The sequence below is a fragment of the Mixophyes fleayi genome, chromosome 8, assembly GCF_038048845.1.
Source record: "Mixophyes fleayi isolate aMixFle1 chromosome 8, aMixFle1.hap1, whole genome shotgun sequence".
NCBI lineage: Eukaryota > Metazoa > Chordata > Amphibia > Anura > Limnodynastidae > Mixophyes > Mixophyes fleayi.
This window is the reverse complement of record NC_134409.1, coordinates 24,847,708-24,868,921: the sequence shown is the minus strand read 5'-3', so window position 1 is coordinate 24,868,921 and position 21,214 is coordinate 24,847,708. Positions and strand designations below refer to the sequence as shown.

Genomic DNA, 21,214 nt, shown 5'->3' with positions numbered 1-21,214 from the left:
TGCAACAGGTTTGATCTTTGTGATTGTTGTGCACTTCTCCATTCACACCTTTGTGCTGGAGGAGATTAGTGACATTGTAGCTACAGTGAATGAAGATGGCAGCAGTCTAAAGGTTTCATGTATGAATGTCCACTCTAGCAAACACAATATCTTCCACCCAGCCAGACTACAGTAAAGCATACTTGGCCGTTTGCTGACGTGGAGTCACGTGGCTTTGGATTCCATAGATCTGGATGTCCAGCGTGGTGCAAAAAAGGACTCGCCCCAAAGGTTTTTCGGGAGCCAGTGGTGGAGGGTGAATATAGAACTAAAAGTAAAAAATATAATTATAACATAAATAATATAACAACAAATGAAATGGTAAATGGAACAAACTAATTGAGTTGAAAAATCTTAGCGGAAGGAGGACATTGGAAAATTAATGATGTAATAATATTTTGAAAAGTAAAAGACAGGATAATAATTAGTGTAAAAGGTTTATGTGGGCAATGAATGCAATAATTATAATCAAACAGGGGTATTCAATTAGCCGCAAGTTTTTTTTAAAACCGCGTTAACTCATTTTATTGCTATTTTTTTAAAATCATTTTCGAGCGGGTTAAGTTTACCCGTGATTCAATTCCATTTTTAACGCTCCATTTTTTTTTTCATGAAACGGCCAGAGGCAGACGCGTTAAAAGCTATTCAGTTGTTTAACACGGCGCGTTAAACAGGCCAATATGCTGTTTTATCTTGCACCTCTTTGGGGTGTGATAAAAATAGAAAACCTAAGATAACTATTTGAAATCATGTAATAATGGGGAAAAAAAGGATAAACTATGTTTATCAGTAATGGCTAACATGTAAAAGCTGATTTACTTGTGAAAAAATGATGAAAAAAAATAGAAACCTAAAAAAATAAAAATCACTAATTATATTTATGTATATTTTTGGTACAAATATGTATGTACTAATGTGTTTTGACATGGTATAGATGATTCTATAGTAAAAAATAGTGAAATAAAAAAAAAAATGCTAAAGAAAGTACTGTAATGTAGATATTATAAACTAGAATGGTTGTGTAATGCAATCTAATGTATGAAAATGTATGGCAATCCTTTTTTTTGTGTTATACATGACCGCATTAAACACTCCCCTTCACTCCCCTAATAACTCGCAAACACAATGATTAACGTGTGGGGGCAGCATTCCCTCTTTTTCAATTGAATTGCACAAGTTTTCACGCTGCGTTAACTAAAAACGGTCGATATAGCAGTTAAAAACCCGCGTGTGATTTTTTTATTTTTTTTATTGCGGCAGGGGGAAAAAAAAATTGCTGTCAATTAAATACCCCCCAAAGTGTATGATATACACCTCTTTAAAGTTCTTTGTGGTGGTAGTAGATGGATAGGGTGTGAATATGGTTCTATGGATAAAAATGAATAGAATAAAGTAAATGAAAAATAAAGTGCTATAGATCTGGTCCCAGGTAAAGTTTATGACCGAACATTTTACAGATCCTAATTGGTCGTATATGATGTTTGAAAGTGAAATTAGTCCCTTTTTAGAATTTCTTCTTTTGCATAATTTCGATAGACGCTGTAAATATTTCTATGGATTTCTATCTATTGTTGTCATACTTTGGCATTACTGGTTACTATTCACTTTCTATAACTGAGCCTGAGAAGTGTTCCTGAAAGAAAAGAAGATATTTTGATATTTACTGCTCCCAGTAGCTATGTTTGACATACCAATGTTACAATTACAGATTACAATGGCTGTCATCTCGGTATTCACAAGCCGGGGAAGAAAATTGTCCATCCTGCATGCAAATGAAAAATGTTTTGAATAGTTTCTAAAATAGATCATTCAGAAAAGATCTTTTATTTCTTTTGTTATTATGTGTATAAACAGCTGTGATCTTGCATGTTTTCTCGTTTCCGTAATTCGCTATCAAATTGCTCTTAAGTATAGGAATCTCAAAGAGCTTTATAAGGCACATTGTGCTCTAGTTAGAAATCAATAGACAGCAGAGTACCAGCTAGGGCCAAAGCACCTGCCTTGTTGTCCTTATTGTGTGCTACTCAGCACATGGGCGACTTTAAAAAAAAAAAAAAAAAAGACCACAAAATCGAATACACTTGGCATAGATACAGAAGCTAGTAATCGCATTCATAGATATATATGCACAAGTTCCCATACCTTGGCAAAACAAGAAGCTGAATGCAAACAATCTGTTATCAGTCATCTTGGGTTGCAAAGAGACTGACTGTAGTGTTCTTAAATAGGACACCTGAAATGAAGTCATCATCAGCTATTTATATAGCGCCACTAATTCCGCAGCGCTGTACAGAGAACTCACATCAGTCAGTCTGCTGCGCGTATGAAAACCGCTCCCTACGTCATCACAGCGTTATCTCAAATATCGCCTCTAATAAGCTCCTGCAACTTCTAGATACATGTGTAAATTCATTAGTACCTTTTTTTTTTTTATATATAAGACAACATCTATCTAATGTTTAGTGGTTTTCTAAATGCGTTCTAACCCTCAAACACGTATCCTTAACTTTGCTTAGTACAAGTGAAGTGTTTGCTAGACGTCATTCAATGCTCCTTCTCTGCGCGGACTGAGAGATAGCTTACAGGGTGATGTATATTACATTCCACACCCTAGGAATTCCTCCCAACATGATTGTTCTGCTATTAGGCCATGCTCCAAATGATTGTACTATCAGAGGTTGATCACCCCTGAATGAAACTGACAGAAGAACTTGAGGAGTAGATAAGTTAATTATGGAGTATAGACAACAACAAAGGCTCTCTGTTCCAAAGCTCATCTAGTCTACAGTTATTAAGACCTCTGTGGAAATTAGACAAAATTCTGCTACATTAATTATTTTTAGTTTTAAATTGAGCAAAGGGAAAATAAAAAAATTAATTGAGATTATTTTCTCATGTAAACTAAACGTATGTATTACTTAACAGCCCAGTTCCAAAGGATCGAGATAAACTGTTCTTCAAGCTGAAGCAGGGGCTAGAGAAGAAAGTGGTGATCACCATCCAGCAGGTGTCAAACAAGGAACTGGTGGTGGAAAGGTGAGTACAACTCTATGTACTTATTTATCTTGTTAGGGTAATTTTACCTCTCCTTTATCAAGTCCCTTCAGATATCAGTGAGATAAGATGCTGGTTAACCAGGAGATCAGTAATCAAGACACAGATGTGCCAATGTCAAGATGGAACTGAGCTGTGCTTATTTATTAGTGGGCTACATTTATACATGAAAAAGTGTTTGATCTGGTTATAGGATAGAAATACATGATTGATATTTTCCTGAGTAAATATAAATCTTCTGACAAAGCTAGTTAGTTCTCTTCATGTCACTTTTATGGGTTCTTCTTATCAACTTTCGTTGGCGCCAGTACTCCCAATGTCATCATTCGTTATCTCATGTCCTAGGCCTCCATCCGGGGTCTTTGAGATAGTTCAAGGCTGGAGCTGGTGATTACGCTGAATGTATTTTTAAGGCAAATACCAACATTTTTAACTCCTTCACATATCATTATTACCATTATCGCTGAGGACCCTAGAAATCCTTTCACAATCTTTATTTGCTTCACTAATATGCTGCGTCACCTATTAAATATACCAACAAATTTGGATTTTTTTTATACAAGTTAAGATGACCAAACGGGTCATTTTTACTCATGGAAACCCCTTCCAAGCTGCTAATGTGTCTTTAGATAAACTCTCACTAGTAAAGTTATCTTTGTTTCAAATGGATGTTATACTCTCCGCAAAACAGCCCAACCCCTATCGCCGCTGAGAACTTTAATATCCCCAAAGTGGAAAGGTAGATGGGTAACTAAATAATAATGTCTTTTCAGCTTCAGATAGCTTCCAAAACCGAGTGGCCTCATGCACAATATGTTTTATCATGTTTCAAAATTATTTTCTATATTTCTTTTTAATTTGAAATGATCCCTCCACATTGTTTTTTCCAATGTGCTGTCTGACTCTCTCAAATTTGTAACAATAGGGGGGGGGTTTGTTCTAGAAATTACACTTGTTCCCCTCCCTGAGCTATGTATATAGCAGTGTATAGCATGATCAAAGACATACTGGTAGGTTAATTGTCTTCTGATAACATTAACACTAATGTGAGTGTCTATGTGACAGAAATTATAGATTGTAAGCTCCACTGGGGCAGAGACTGGTGTGATTTAAATATTCTCTGTAAAGCATGGGGTAATATGTCAGCATTTTATATAAAAAAAATCTGTTAATAAATTGATACAGTTTTATGACCAGTGTATTACTCCAGTAACAGCCCTGTGACCAGTATATTATGTGACCATTGCATTAATACAGTAACAGCCCTGTGACCAGTATAGGTCATCAGCATTGCCTTAATACAGTAACGGCACTGTGATCGGTATGGGACGTGACCATTGCATTAATACAGTAACAGCGCTGGGACCAGTATATGACGTGACCATTGCATTAATACAGTAACAGCGCTGGGACCAGTATATGACGTGACCATTGCATTAATACAGTAACAGCGCTGGGACCAGTATATGACGTGACCATTGCCTTAATACAGTAACAGCACTGTGACCAGTATATGACGTGACCATTGCATTAATACAGTAACAGCGCTGAGACCAGTATATGACGTGACCATTGCATTAATACAGTAACAGCGCTGGGACCAGTATATGACGTGACCATTGCCTTAAGACAGTAACAGCACTGTGACCAGTATATGACGTGACCATTGCATTAATACAGTAACAGCGCTGGGACCAGTATATGACGTGACTATTGCATTAATACACTAACAGCCCTCTGACCAGTATAGGTCATCACCATTGCCTTAATACAGTAACAGCACTGTGACCAGTATGGGACGTGACCATTGCTTTAATACAGTAACAGCACTGTGACCAGTATATGACGTGACCATTGCATTAATACAGTAACAGCCCAGTGACCAGTATATGACGTGGCCAGTGCATTAATACAGTAACAGCCCTCTGACCAGTATAGGTCATCACCATTGCCTTAATACAGTAACAGCACTGTGACCAGTATATGACGTGACCATTGCCTTAATACAGTAACAGCACTGACCAGTATATGACGTGACCATTGCATTAATACAGTAACAGCCCAGTGCCCAGTATATGACGTGGCCAGTGCATTAATACAGTAACAGCACTGTGACCAGTATATGACGTGGCGAGTGCTTTAATACAGTAACAGCCCAGTGACTAGTATATGACGTGACCATTGCCTTATTACAGTAACAGCATTGTGACCAGTATATGACGTGACCATTGCATTAATACACTAACAGCCCTCTGACCAGTATAGGTCACCACCATTGCCTTAATACAGTAACAGCACTATGACCAGTATGGGACGTGACCATTGCATTAATACAGTAACAGCCCAGTGACCAGTATATGACGTGGCCAGTGCATTAATACAGTAACAGCCCTCTGACCAGTATAGGTCATCACCATTGCCTTAATACAGTAACAGCACTGTGACCAGTATATGATGTGACCATTGCCTTAATACAGTAACAGCACTGACCAGTATATGACGTGACCATTGCATTAATACAGTAACAGCCCAGTGACCAGTATATGACGTGGCCAGTGCATTAATACAGTAACAGCACTGTGACCAGTATATGACGTGGCGAGTGCTTTAATACAGTAACAGCCCAGTGACTAGTATATGACGTGACCATTGCCTTATTACAGTAACAGCATTGTGACCAGTATATGACGTGACCATTGCATTAATACACTAACAGCCCTCTGACCAGTATAGGTCACCACCATTGCCTTAATACAGTAACAGCACTATGACCAGTATGGGACGTGACCATTGCCTTAATACAGTAACAGCACTGTGACCAGTATATGACGTGACCATTGCATTAATACAGTAACAGCGTTGGGACCAGTATATGACGTGACCATTGCCTTAAGACAGTAACAGCACTGTGACCAGTATATGACGTGACCATTGCATTAATACAGTAACAGCGCTGGGACCAGTATATGACGTGACCATTGCATTAATACATTAACAGCCCTCTGACCAGTATAGGTCATCACCATTGCCTTAATACAGTAACAGCACTGTGACCAGTATGGGACGTGACCATTGCTTTAATACAGTAACAGCACTGTGACCAGTATATGACGTGACCATTGCATTAATACAGTAACAGCCCAGTGACCAGTATATGACGTGGCCAGTGCATTAATACAGTAACAGCCCTCTGACCAGTATAGGTCATCACCATTGCCTTAATACAGTAACAGCACTGTGACCAGTATATGACGTGACCATTGCCTTAATACAGTAACAGCACTGTGACCAGTATATGACGTGACCATTGCCTTAATACAGTAACAGCACTGTGACCAGTATATGACGTGACCATTGCCTTAATACAGTAACAGCACTGTGACCAGTATATGACGTGACCATTGCATTAATACAGTAACAGCCCAGTGACCAGTATATGACGTGGCCAGTGCATTAATACAGTAACAGCCCTCTGACCAGTATAGGTCATCACCATTGCCTTAATACAGTAACAGCACTGTGACCAGTATATGACGTGACCATTGCCTTAATACAGTAACAGCCCAGTGACCAGTATATGACGTGGCCAGTGCATTAATACAGTAACAGCACTGTGACCAGTATATGACGTGGCGAGTGCTTTAATACAGTAACAGCCCAGTGACTAGTATATGACGTGACCATTGCCTTATTACAGTAACAGCATTGTGACCAGTATATGACGTGACCATTGCATTAATACACTAACAGCCCTCTGACCAGTATAGGTCACCACCATTGCCTTAATACAGTAACAGCACTATGACCAGTATGGGACGTGACCATTGCATTAATACAGTAACAGCCCAGTGACCAGTATATGACGTGGCCAGTGCATTAATACAGTAACAGCCCTCTGACCAGTATAGGTCATCACCATTGCCTTAATACAGTAACAGCACTGTGACCAGTATATGACGTGACCATTGCCTTAATACAGTAACAGCACTGACCAGTATATGACGTGACCATTGCATTAATACAGTAACAGCCCAGTGACCAGTATATGACGTGGCCAGTGCATTAATACAGTAACAGCACTGTGACCAGTATATGACGTGGCGAGTGCTTTAATACAGTAACAGCCCAGTGACTAGTATATGACGTGACCATTGCCTTATTACAGTAACAGCATTGTGACCAGTATATGACGTGACCATTGCATTAATACACTAACAGCCCTCTGACCAGTATAGGTCACCACCATTGCCTTAATACAGTAACAGCACTATGACCAGTATGGGACGTGACCATTGCCTTAATACAGTAACAGCACTGTGACCAGTATATGACGTGACCATTGCATTAATACAGTAACAGCCCAGTGACCAGTATATGACGTGACCAGTGCATTAATACAGTAACAGCCCAGTGACCAGTGTATGACGTGGCCAGTGCATTAATACAGTAACAGCCCAGTGACCAGTATATGACGTGACCATTGCATTAATACAGTAACAGCCCAGTGACCAGTGTATGACGTGGCCAGTGCATTAATACAGTACCAGCACTGTGACTAGTATATAACATGGCTGTTGCATTAATAGTGTCAGCATCATGACCAGTATATGACGTGGCCATTGCATTAATACAGTAACAGCCCAGTGACCAGTTATCTGATGTCGCCATTGCATTAATACAGCCCAAGTGACCAGATTATAAATACTGTTCAATGAGATTCAGTAAATTCAGCCGCATGAAGATAATATTGATACAGCTGCACGTGGAAGCTGTTATCCATCTTGTTGACTATATTTAGACCTTAGATTTATAACTTTCCTACCAAATAGCACCATAATCTAATGTTATTATCCTTCTGGTCTCATTGTGAACTGCACAGAAATGAAAACTTTTAATGGTAAATATTAGGAGTTGGTCATTCCACCAGGTTATTCACACCAATTACATGTAACCTGCTCTGTCATTGGTTGCTTTTTCTGCAGTGAATTTAGGTAGCCAATTGGAGTTCACAAAAGAAAACCAACCGTATTGCAACCTGAAACCAATGCATGCTGCTAGAAATAGCAAAATGCAGGATCATTGTGAATTCACCCGACAGTTTCAGTCGGTTTTTCAAATATCACACCGTTCTATAACTGGCCTGATCCATTAGGAATAAAAAACTCCATAGACTTAAGTTTTCACATTCATTTCATTGTGGTGGAAACTCCATATAAATGAGACCTTCAAGACTATGCTGGTGAATTCACCTTGTTTTAAACTGACATATATTGCTAAAAATAGCTACTACAAGGATTAGAGAGTTCTGAAAAACCCCACCCCTCTTGTGATTTCAATTTAAAAAGATGTAAAGTAGACCTTCAATAGAACCCCCCCAGTCCCATAGAGTTTATATATTTTAAAGAAACTTTGCTTGATATAATTTATTTGAAATATTTTTAAGGACCACTAGAACGAAAACTCAAGCTGATACCGTAGGTTAAGTCATCTTGAAACATTCATGAGTGTTTCTGGAATTTTTGCCTCCCACTACTGAATACAGCTTGATTACCCTAATTTAGAGACCTACTTATCAAACACTTAATGAAAGTGGTTAATGACTTCCCTGTTTGTTGCAAAAAAAAATAAACTAAGGTCAGTCATTTTCTAGTTATATATATATATATTTTGTTAAAGATCGTTTTGCTATTTGGCATTTAAGGGCTGGAAGAATTGTTAGTAGCTCTTTTACATACAGCAGCTTGTGTTCTGTAACATCTCTTTTGCTGCCAGAGATGTGTGCTGCTCTTGTTCCCCAGGTTACCGCACTATTGTTTACCTTTTTGTGCTTCATCAGGAGTACCATTTTGTGCTTCATCATGAATACCTTTTTGTGCATCATCAGGAGTACAGTTCTAATGGTTTAATCTCAAAAGACAAATTTTATATTGTAGTTTATTTTTTAAAGACGGACGAGACTCTTTGATATGATAAATAAGTAAATATATTTATCGGAAACGCATAGGTGATAAACGGAACATATTTTTAGAAAAATAAACTGTTTCATGATTTTTCTCCTGACTATTTGAATCCAATTAATTCAACCCATGAAATATACCACAAATTTTACTCTGCAGCTTCTGATGTTTGTAGTAATGCCAAATGTGTTTTACTTTATTGAAGTTTTGTTTTACTTATGTGGCTCCTAATAAAGTTTCCGATAAGCCCCGGGAGTCCCTCCGATACCACAGCATTTGTGTATGTTATACTTTTATGTTTGTAAATGGATGGGATGTCCCAATCGCTTCCTGTATGTGAGCCAGGTTCACTGACTGCACGGGAATAATAGAAACACAGGGAATAGAGGATCTACACCGGCTGCACGTTCCGTGTCTGTGATGGCGAAAGGGTTAAAGCAAACCAAGAAATGCAACATATGAGTGTTCTAATACTAAAGTAGCAACTAGTAACATTTATAACTGTCAATAACTGAGTGTATTATGCAAAAATATATCTTGACTTGTCAGTAATCCTGTTGTAGAACGCTGCAGAAAGCCTTGTTTATTTCACCTGGCTGATAACAGAGAATGTACTCACACACAGCAAGTGTAAATACATTATCTAAAGTACCATGTGCTGTTTACTGTATGCATTTATTATTAGTTCTTGTTCAAATCAACTTATTTAAGCGTGGACATGAAAGGGACACACACGAAATATAAATATGTTTATTTGTCAGGGTATTGATAGACTGTGTTTCTACACTGCACATGTGTTCCAGCAGGTGGCGGTCTTGTCTAGTAAAACCTACAAATGTGCTAATCCAGTATAGCAGTGGTTCTCAAACTTGTGCAGTTTACAGCACCCTTGAAGTCTCCATAATTTTTTCAAGGCACCCCTCCAAAATAATTACTGAGCAGTCCCGTTTTATAAGTAGTCAAAAAAACGCAATAAGTATTTAGGTCAGGACAGAAATCTTTTATTTATTTGTATGCAAAAATAATACACATAAATCCAAGGGAAAATAATATTTTTATATATTTTTTTCAATTATATTTTATGACAAAGAATAATTTACAGCTAACTCACACTGTGCCCCCTTCATCTACATTCTGTGCCCTCCTTCATCTCCACACACTCTGTGCCCTCCTTCATCTCCACACACTCTGTGCCCTCCTTCATCTCCACACTCTCTGTGCCCTCCTTCATCTCCACACACTCTGTGCCCTCCTTCATCTCCACACACTCTGTGCCCTCCTTCATCTCCACACACTCTGTGCCCTCCTTCATCTCCACACACTCTGTGCCCTCCTTCATCTCCACACACTCTGTGCCCTCCTTCATCTCCACACACTCTGTGCCCTCCTTCATCTCCACACACTCTGTGCCCTCCTTCATCCTCTCACTCTGCCCCGCCCCCTCTGCATCCCGGGGCCAGGAAGAAAAAAAAACAACCAAAAACAACTTACCAATTCGGCTGTGCCCAGGACCCAGCATCCTCCTCTCTCCTGCCGCTTGTCACTGAATGCCGGGCGCCCGGCATTCAGTGAGAAACGAGGAGAGAGGAGGATGCTGGGTCCCAGACACTTCCGGATTGGTAAATTTTTGGGATTTTTTGGTTTTTTTTTTTGTCTTCCTGGCCGTGGCACCCCTGTGACAGCCCCTTGGCACCCCTGGTTGCCAGGGCACACACTTTGGGAACCGCTGCAGTATAGTAAGGAGCGCTCTGTATATTTAGTAATTCCCAGGTATAGTATACTCTCTTTTATATTTCACCAATCTGTTTTTATTTGTTATAGTAGTAGCACTTGTGTGTCATGAAGGCTGTGACATTGCCTCAAAATATAGCCTGGCTACAATATAATTGTAGTGTAAAACACTACATTGTGCTGGTCCTGGGCTCTGTGTCCTGTTAGTATTGGACTTCCTTTGTCTGCAGTTTTATTATATTGGAACAAAAACATTGATATAAACGCCAATATTTTTTTTTCATTTTGTTTAATGGGTCTTCCACAACGGGTAATAGGGTTAATAATATGAAGCGGTGGTAAAAGCAGAATAGGTGGTGACTCTGTATTCTGCAGGTGTATTGTCTAGGAGATATGGGGTTAATGATGGCAGAGGTCTGATCAGCCCTGACATACACAACGCTTGCACTACAGCACATGTTAACGAATGATCCCCAAAGTAAAATACCAATAATTAATGGAACGAGCAAAAGTTACCAAACCGTTTCTTTTTGTCAGGAGCCCAGATTAATATTGAGCCTGTTTCAGAGTTGTGAGCTTACAGTCTAAATTCCCTAATATACACACACACACACACACACACACACACACACACACACACACACACACACGGGTCAATTTGATAGAAGCCAATTAACCTACTAGTATGTTTTTGGATTGTGGGAGGAAACCCATACAAACTCCACACAGATAAGGCCATGGTCGGGAATTGAACTCATGACCCCAGTGCTGTGAGGCAGAAATGCTAACCACTTAGCCACCGTGCTGCTCAGCCAATCAGATGATTGGAATGTTGAGTGCGCTGATCTTGTGGGAGGCAGAGACGTTTGTTCTGATGGGAGTTAGTGAGGACAGGGGCTGCATGTGCCTGGGGCAGTGTTGTAGTGTGCAGAGAGAATAGAGGCAAGTGGGACGCCATAGACTGCCGGTTAGATAGTGGAAGGAGCAGGGTCGCCAACAGCACAAAGTAGTGATTTTGGGCTCCTATGAAACAGGTGCAGGAAGAAGCACTTGTATATGAAACAAAACTGCATCTGCATGTCAGACTAAGGAAAGTTAATGTCTGAATGGTCTCAGTAAATTGCTTCATGTTGGGAAATGTTCAAGTGAGAACACCAAGCGTTTTCATGACTTCATTATGAATTTATTAGACTTATTTATTGCAATATATTAATGTGGACCACACAGTGGATGCAGCCAATATTCACCCTATCAGAGTGATGCAAAGTGCCCTTTATCGCAGCTCCTGGTCCAGTAAGAGGCTGCATGCTCATGAACAATGGTTCACTCTACAGAATGGCAGCCTCCACTGTGTGCAGTCGATCCATTTTAGATGATGAGTAACAAATGGCTCTTTTTTTTTTTGTTGTTGTTGGGTCCTTTCTTAGAAAGCATCATGTGAGAAACATTTATCAGAAACTGAAGGTTCCTGTCTTTATCATTAGAAAGAAGGATTATCATTAAAAAGATTCATATAATCCGTGTAAAATGCGTTTTAAATCAGCAGGTGTTTTCATTTTCCCTCTGCTTAGTCCAGTCACAGAGCACATCCAATTGCCATTTATATTTCAACTGTGTTAATTTAAAGGCCCTGTTAAACCCTCATCCAATTGCATGAAAGCCGAGCACAGATGCGCGGTAACAACATCTCCTAGATTAAATGCCATTTTTAACCTTAACATTTCCTGTGTTTACCTGCACTCTGTAATGTGCAGCCCTTTAATGCTTTGAAGTGGACGTGATTTAATAGTAAATTTTTAATATATTTCCTATCTATCAAGCTTGGTGCTTTTTCCAGAAATATGCTATTTTAAGAGAGCAGCCAAGTATTTTAAATATAAAGAAGTTTGTTTTGTTATGTAATAAAAGATAAAATTCACTATTTACCAAATTATGGAGGGGGGGGGGGGTACCCCAGATTCCGGCGTCCTGCGCACTTTTTAGTGATGTGGGTAGATTTGGGCGAAAATCACTTGATTGCTTCATGAAAGCCCCCAATTACCTGATTCCCCGCGCCCCTATCCCCCTTCCTCAGTTGCAGTTCACCTCCCCTCCCCTCCGGGACATCAGATATTTTGTGCATACTTGTCGACATTTTCTGCCTCCAATGTGTATAGTCATCAGATATGTTTTAAGAAGGTTTAAATGGCTGTTTAATCCGCATTTATTTTTTCCACTTTTGTCATGGTAGCTGCAGATTTGGTGCACAATTCAGATTGAGTTTGATGTGTGCAGATGTCGTGGTGCTGTAAATGTACATTAATTTATATAAAACATTACTCATGTGTCTGGATAATTGTTATATGGATGTGTCACAAATAGATGTCTATTCAGCCTCTGCCTACCAGATTGTCAGTCTTTATACTGATGTCCGTGGGTGCTCTATAGAAAAGGTGGCCAGCAGTGTTTGTATGGTGGTATATGGTTATTCTGATTTATAGTTCCTTGACTACATTACAAGGCGGTCGGGTCCTTACGTCCCATCTATATAATGACACTAATTAAATTGGTCCTAACAAAGGTCTGTGTGTTTAGCACTACTCTCACACAGCCTCAATCACCTTTCACTAATACCTGCTCTTAGTGTTTCTAATCCTTTCATGTGAAAACCCTTTTATTATTTTAGTATTGCTAATTAAATGTTAACTTTTGAAGTTTTGCTTCATTGCAACTCGTTTGTGTTGTCTAGGATGACTGTTGTAGTTTTGTGTCATTTGTTGATGTAATGTAGTCTTTCCGCTAGATTATAGCATTATAACTGTTTAACAACAATAGTTCATTCTGCTTATGGGGTCTTCTGAAAGAATTGAGAAATAACAGCTAGGAGTTTCCTAATCCATGTTTTAGCAAATAATATCAAAAGTGACCTGGATGTTGCCTGATGGGAGCAGGGCCGTTGCTAGGGTCCTCGGCGCCCTAGGCACAATGTCAGAATCGCTGACAAAAAAAAATCTGACCTCTCCCCCCCCCCCTCCGGCACAATGTATAAAACTACCCCCACCAAAGTTTTCAAGTATGCAGATTATCTGTGTTCTGAGAACTTGACATGACTGAGGCATGTAAAGACTACATTGTCATGAGCTTTGTGCCTAATTGCTGCCAATACTTCCTAACCTATTGTGATGGTGGCTCTTTAAACAGGTAAAGAAGGTAACAGTCCACTGAATGTTTTAGCAGGAATGTATATTGCAGAAAGACCAGAGAATATGCGTGTGGTCACCTAGAACAGGCTTGGTTAAACTGTGGCTCTCCGGGTGTTGTGAAACTACAAGCTCCAGCATGCTTTGCTTGTAGATAACCAGCTGATATCCGGCAGGGCATTCTGGGACTTGTAGTTTCACAGCACCTGGAGAGCCACAGCTTGGCCAGGCTTGACCTAAAACATTGAAGGCAGGCGTTCTCTAATCAGCGTGTTTGACATGTAAACATTAGCTGGTAACCTCACTACTTAGATCTGATGGTTACATTTGACCTAGCAGTTATCTTATACTCTTGCATTGGTAGATCTAAATCTCATGTAGCGAAAACTTCTATCCCTATTGGTAAGTCAGGAGTTGTGGTACATGCACCCTCAGGGGCACATAACACATACAGGGAGTATTTAATGTAACAGGTTACAGTGCTCAAAGAGTAGTACAGAGAAAATTTAGAGCGTGTATTACTTAAAAATGAATGGACCTAAACGTGTATTTGGTAAACGTGTATATACATACTGTTTGGCTCCAGTTGTTATAGAACTATATATCCCACCATGCCAGGCTGCCAGGGCATGGCCATAGAGACGCGGGTTGTGTAAGCCTTAGATAAGCTTGTACTTGGTAAGAAAAGGTTGCATTTTTGTCACAGTCATGGGTAAACATGTGTAAATAATTTTTACATTCATGTAATATAACCCATATGTTCCTAATGCATGCTATTAGGCCCATTCAGTTTGTAGAAATGTGTTTTTTTTTTTTTGTTTTGATGGTTGTATCCTTGGCCAGTCAGTGTTGTTCATGTTCATCCCTCCAGCTCACAACCGCTCCACTCGTTTGACTACGCTATTTTCTTCTTTGTTCTGCGTCCTCTGTTCCCATCTGTCCTGGTGCTATCACTTTATCACATCACTTGTCCTTCATCTCGGCTTCAACCCAATTATATTCTGTTCATTTCCTGTTCCACATTGTGCAAAAATAAAAAAGGAATGAACTGCTTTAAAACACTTGTTCACGTCTCTCCGTTCAGTATTTGTTGCAGCCAATCTGCACATTTGCTCGTTATTGTGGCGGTCCTCTAAGTGCTCACTTGAAAGCGGAAGCGTTTTCAGTAGCGGTAGCTTAGTTCTTGCTTTGCCCATGTACCCATTAACCCTAATTTTTAGCATATTGATATTAATGCTTCACAGAAGCTTGTACTGCGAAGACTGCTGAAACTTCAACCCATTCTTTCCCTATTCATAGAGTCCATGTGTTCTGGAGATAAGACAGATGATCTTATGGAATGGTATTATTAGGGTGGGGTTACATCTGTCTTTATATATCAAGAATGTTGCAGTACCGTGACCAAGAGTCAGCTGACCACTTCTGTTCTCTTTTTTTTTTTTTTTTCCAAACTAGACATTTTGACGTGTAAACTATTCTCGTGTACGATTTATATAAAAAAAAAAAAAGGTTCCTGGGATTGGTCTAGGCCTTACAGGGAGACACACTAACACAGGTTTGTGTGCTGCTTATATGTACAATACACTATGGGGGTTATTCAATTGTCCGCAAGTTTTTGTTTTTTTCCCCGTAGCGTAAAAAAAAAATTAAAAATCTCCCACGGGTTTTTAACTACAATTTTTAGTTAGCGTAACACGAAAACTTGTGCAATTCAATTGAAAAAGAGGGAACGCTGTCCCTGCATGTTAAACATTGTGTTTGCGAGTTTTTAGGGGAGTGAAGGGGAGTTTTAACGCGGTCATGTATAACACAAAAAAAAGGTTTTGCATACATCTTCACACATTAGATTGCATTACACATTGATAATATCTACATTACAGTACTTTCTTTAACATATTTTTTAATTTAACTATTTTTTTTTTTTTTTTACCATAAAATCATTTATGCCATGTCAAAACACATTACTACATTTATATATGTACCAAAAACATACATAAATATAATTATTTAGTGATTTTCTTTATTTATTTTTGTTTATTTTATTTCATTATTTTTTCACAAGAAAGTCTACTTTTACATGTTAGGCATTAGTGATAAACATAAGTTTAACTTTTTTTTCACATTATTACATGATTTCAAATATTTTTCAGAGGTTTTTTATTTTTATCACACCCCAAGGAGGTGCGAGAAAAAACAGCATATTTGCCTGTTTGACGCGCCGCGTTAAAAAACAATTGAATAGCTTTTAACGCCTCTTGCACACCCTATACTTTCGATAGACCTTTTACTGGAGCGCGAGATGACCGTTTCATGAAAAATGAGCGTTAAAAATGGAATTGAATCGCGGGTAAAGTTTACCCGCTCGAAAATGATAATAAACAGTGATAAAATGACTTAACGCGGTCAAAAAAAATAATTCGCTAACAATTGAATACCCCCATATACGTAAAAATTATGTAATGTGTGGTGATATTTAACCCTTTCAGATGTGACCGTTTTTGTTTAATATATGATGCTGCCCAAGCAGTAGCCATCTTTTTCACATTCCTCACTCTTAAAACGTTTTCTCCTCCTGATTATTGTGTGTGACACAGACGGAGGTGCAGGATAGATTCTCCCAACTTTTCTTGGACTCCCCTCCCTGTACAGAGGATGTGAAAGGAGATATTTTGTCTAACCGACCCCTCCTGCTTGTCTAATATCACTCGCAGACTGTTCTGCAGTAGAAAGCCTGACAGACTGAACACAAAACACACACTTATGTGGATCTCACACACTGGACGGAGTGCAGACACAATTAATCTCCTTTAAATGCATCCTGCTGTTCTGGGGACCATGTGATCCTCTACTCAGAGGGTCACGTGTTCCGTGTGGTGCACATGATCTTGCTACATGGAACATCTTATGCATTCAATTAAATAAATAATTGAATCATTCTTTTCTCCTGATTGACATTAAACGTGTCATATATAAGATGAGTGTTATGCTGTATACTCTATATTGGGCTTACCTGATAAAATGTACTTGTGACGCCTCGGCTATGATTGGACATTGGTCCAGTCTTCGCAGAGGAATGTAAACCTTTTTTGGGCATTTTCAGGTTGTGCACATTTGCTGGCAACACTTTAGTTTATTTAAAGATTAGCCTTTTTTTGTATTCTAGAGCGATGAAATATATTTGCCTCCCCTTAAACGTTTCTCTATGCAGAACTCTATAATTGATACTATCCTTTTAGTATAGTTTATAATTGTACAATATGGGTCATGGGTTTGATTCCCAAACAGGGGCCTATCTGTGTAGAGTTTGTATGTTCTCCCCGTGCTTGCGTGGGTTTCCTCTGGGTGCTCCGGTTTTCTCCCAAACTCCAAAAACATACTGGTAGGCTAGTTGGCTGCTGTCAAAATTAACCCTTATGTGTGTATGTGTGACTGTGTGTGTTAGCTAATTTAGACTGTAAGCTCCATTGGGGCAGGGACTGATGTGAATGACAAGTATTCTCTGTAGAGCGCTGCAAAATTTTTGGCGCTATATAAATAAATGGTGTTGATGATTTGCTTGCTACTGTATTTGCAATTTCCTCCACCTAATTTTTTTTATTATTTTTTACAGATGTTTTGGGATGCTGCTGAGTCCAGGCAGAAATGTGAAAAATAGTGACATGCATCTCCTGGATATGGTAATTATTACATTGCACCCCATTTAACAGTTTTGCAGTTGGTTTAAAGTTCTAGTTGGTAAACTCCCACCATGTTATTGGCTGGTGGCGTTGTCCTATCCAGTAGAAGGCGACCACCACTTATTACATAGTTCAGCACCATAAACTCTAAGGAAGTATAACAACAGGTATTGTGGGGATTGCCAAAAATATTTTATTTGCTTGTTTTGCTTTCTTTTTAAACAGGAGAATCAAATATTTTCAACAATAATTACTATTATATCGACAATGGGTAAAATGGCACCTGAAAGCACAACAAGTGGGCAGTCTTTGGCACCCCCACTATTGGTCATCTACATCCTTTATGTACAGCCAATCACTGGTAACTGGAACCTGGCAAGGTATCATGGGAGATGAAGTTCATTGCAGTTGCCCTCCTCTGATTCATAATAGTTATACTGTAAGACACTGAGAACAAGTCTGACTGTTCCTCATCAGGAGGTGGGGGTTCCCCAGAAAGCAGGCCTGGACATTCTGTGGCTCTCCATGTGTTGGCAACTACAAGCCCCAGCATGGTCTACAAACAGATAGCCAACTGGTACCTGGGACTTGTAGTTTTACAACACATTGGAAGTCATAGGTTGACAGTATTGTAATTTAAATTAATTTACCAGCAGTGAGAGCAATCTGCATCTTGGCTGGCTTCAATATGTTGTGTTGGGATAACAAAATGTTTTTTTGTTTTTTTTAGTGGGACTCACTAAATGTGCCATGTTCCTGCTCTGTATCTTCCTAGGAATCCATGGGGAAAAGCAGTGATGAAAAAGCGTATGTGATCACAGGAATGTGGAATCCAAATGTACCAGCGTTCCAGGCTCTCAATGAGGAAACTCCTAAAGGTAGAATTCCCTGTGACATTAGAGCTAAGACTATAAATGAAGCTTGTGTGCAGTTTTCTGTAGGCTAAACAGCTTGTTGCAAAGGTTTCATCCTTGCTGCCTGTTAGCAATTCTTGTCATTATGGTAACTGATCTTCTGCTGTGTATAGATAGTACTGATTGTACTCCACAACTAGTCACTGCAAACAAAGTTACATAAGTGACATAAGAGCAAGATCATATTTCTGACTATGAATGGAAAGTGTTTGCAAACCTTTTATTGCATCCCTCTGACTTATTCTAGTGTCAAAGACTGATATCATCATCATCATTTATTTATATAGCGCCACTGATTCCACAGTGCTGTACAGAGAACTCACTCACATCAGTCACTGCCCCATTGGAGCTTACAGTCTAACTTCCCTAACGTACACACACACACACACACAGACACACACACAGACAGACTAGGGTCAATTTGGTAGCTGCCAATTAACCTACTAGTATATTAGTATATTTTTGAAGTTTGGGAGGAAACCTACGTGAACACAGGGAGAACATACAAACTCCGCACAGTGCTAACCAGTAAGCCACCGTGCTGCCCCTAAACCAGAACATCTGACCTACGCCACTTGCATCAAGATCAGTAATACCATTGGTATATCTTGATACCTGTAACAAAACCTGATTAGACTGATGCTAATTTCACATATAAGGAATATCTTGGAATAAGAATAACGTGTGGGGGCAACACTTATCAGACAAGAATGAAGGCAATAGTGGTCAAAAATGGAAACGCAACCAAAATAGGTGCAATATTACTCAATCCATTATACTTAGCAGTAAGACTATTGATAAGTGGGAATTATTCTGAGAAACGAACGTCCTTATTCAAATTTAAAATGCCTATTTGTCCTAATAAAGAGGGCAAGGCTTTAGACTGCGACTGAATATCTCTTTTCTACAGCTTCTAAATAGACGATATTCAGTGTGGAATATTGTTTTCAGAGAGAAATTAATGACCACAAATCTGCAACATCTGACTGTTTTAAGGGGCGAGAGATGACCGATACAATGTATCATGTTTGTGGAATTGAACATGGGTGCAAAAGGTATAGGTCAGTGTACTTTATGGCTCACACGTCCCTTTCCCTCTAGTTCCGACTTTCTGTCTATCTGGCAAAAATGGACCATAGTCTGAGGGGGAAAGCATTTTGCTGGGGGAGCTGCGAGCAGAAAGCCGGGTTAATATTACAGTAATAACGGTAATATTGATAACGCAGCGGTACTTCGGGAGGAATTGAATTCCCCCCCTGTGAGTGCGTTAGGGAATTTTGGGGGGAATTAAACTCTGCCTGATGTGCTGCTAAACATCACTGTGAACTTTGGCTGCACGCATTTAAGGGTACTGTGGTACCCCAATATCGCAGATGTTCCTGCACACTTCCATGGGGTGTGAAGCAGTCGCTGAGGAGTGCCCACACGACCGTTCAGCGCAACTCTGCAGAACATTGAGGAGAATTGAATCTACAAATTAGTCTGTAGGCTCCAGTGGGGCTGGGAATGGTGTGAATGATTTCATAGAATAACAACTGAGATGGCAGCCTCACCCTCTGCAACAATGTAAAGTGCTTTGAGTCCTATTGGGCACTATACAAATGATTGTTATTTTTATTATAAATAAGGGAGTAAGATACCTGAAGTTCTTTTTTAGATCCAGCCTAAGTATCTTTGCTCCATATCTTCTACCCTGATGTGTAGTTAGTGTTTATTACACCATGTTGTTTGTAGTAGTTTTGTCAGGATTATACTTTGGGACCAAACATGCTTCTAATGTTTAGGATTGTTATGGTACTGTGTGTATACATGTACACACAGGTGAGGACAAGTGCTCACAACAATGTCATTACCAGCCCTTGCCTGTCAGACATTTATAATGTTATTAGACAACAACCTAATCAATTGATCTTACTTGTGTGTCCCTTCACCCAGATAAACGAGTATATGTGACGGTAGCTGTAGACATGGTGGTCACAGAGGTGGTAGAGCCAGTGCGGTTCCTGTTGGAGACGGTGGTCCGAGTCTACCCCGCAAATGAGCGTTTCTGGTATTTCAGCAGGAAAACCTTCACAGAGACTTTCTACTTAAAGCTCAAACAGGTATGTGTGTCATGAAAGAGCTGGAAAGGACCTCGCTGTGTGGTACGCACTGCATGATATATTGTCTTTTATTCTCGGGATGGTTTGATGTAATCAGACTCTTCCTTTTATAAAATGCTTTCAAACAGACACAGTTTGCAACCCCTTATGTATCCTAACCTGAAAGGAATCTGCTTTCTGTAATGAAATCATCTGTAGGTATATATCTTATTACGCAGAGAATACGGATAGATTTTTTTTTTTATTATTATTGTTGTACAAAGGTTTTTATTATCTGTGTCCTATTTTACAGCCATTGCTATATATACTTTCTGCAGTGAGACTTTGTTTGTAGTATATATAGTTAATGATCTTTTGTGTTTGTGTATAACATGTACCCAATACCCTTGTCTATTATATATGTGGTGTCTACACATTTTATTGAATATAATAGAATAATACAGTTTTAGCTGGGAAAACACACACAGTGCTTTAAGTTAAAGCACTTTTGCCTGTCTCTCTTTTTTTTTTTTGTCTGAATTGCTTGCCCTGTATTCTGGCTGCATATATGTAAATGGTCAC

General features: G+C 39.3%; 1 protein-coding gene across 3 annotated transcripts in view; it reads left to right on the top strand.

The window, feature by feature from the left end:
- RABGAP1L (RAB GTPase activating protein 1 like) overlaps window positions 1-21,214 on the top strand; it is a 244,643-nt gene that overhangs the window by 32,311 nt on the left and 191,118 nt on the right. For 2 of the 3 annotated variants that reach the window (XM_075182154.1, XM_075182155.1), the window contains exons 7-10: window positions 2,965-3,075; window positions 17,571-17,637; window positions 18,413-18,515; window positions 20,487-20,653. In XM_075182154.1, coding sequence (XP_075038255.1) covers window positions 2,965-3,075; window positions 17,571-17,637; window positions 18,413-18,515; window positions 20,487-20,653 — 448 coding nt within the window. Of the gene's footprint in view, window positions 1-2,964; window positions 3,076-17,570; window positions 17,638-18,367; window positions 18,516-20,486; window positions 20,654-21,214 lie in introns of those variants that run through there. The other variant, XM_075182156.1, reaches the window with a different exon arrangement.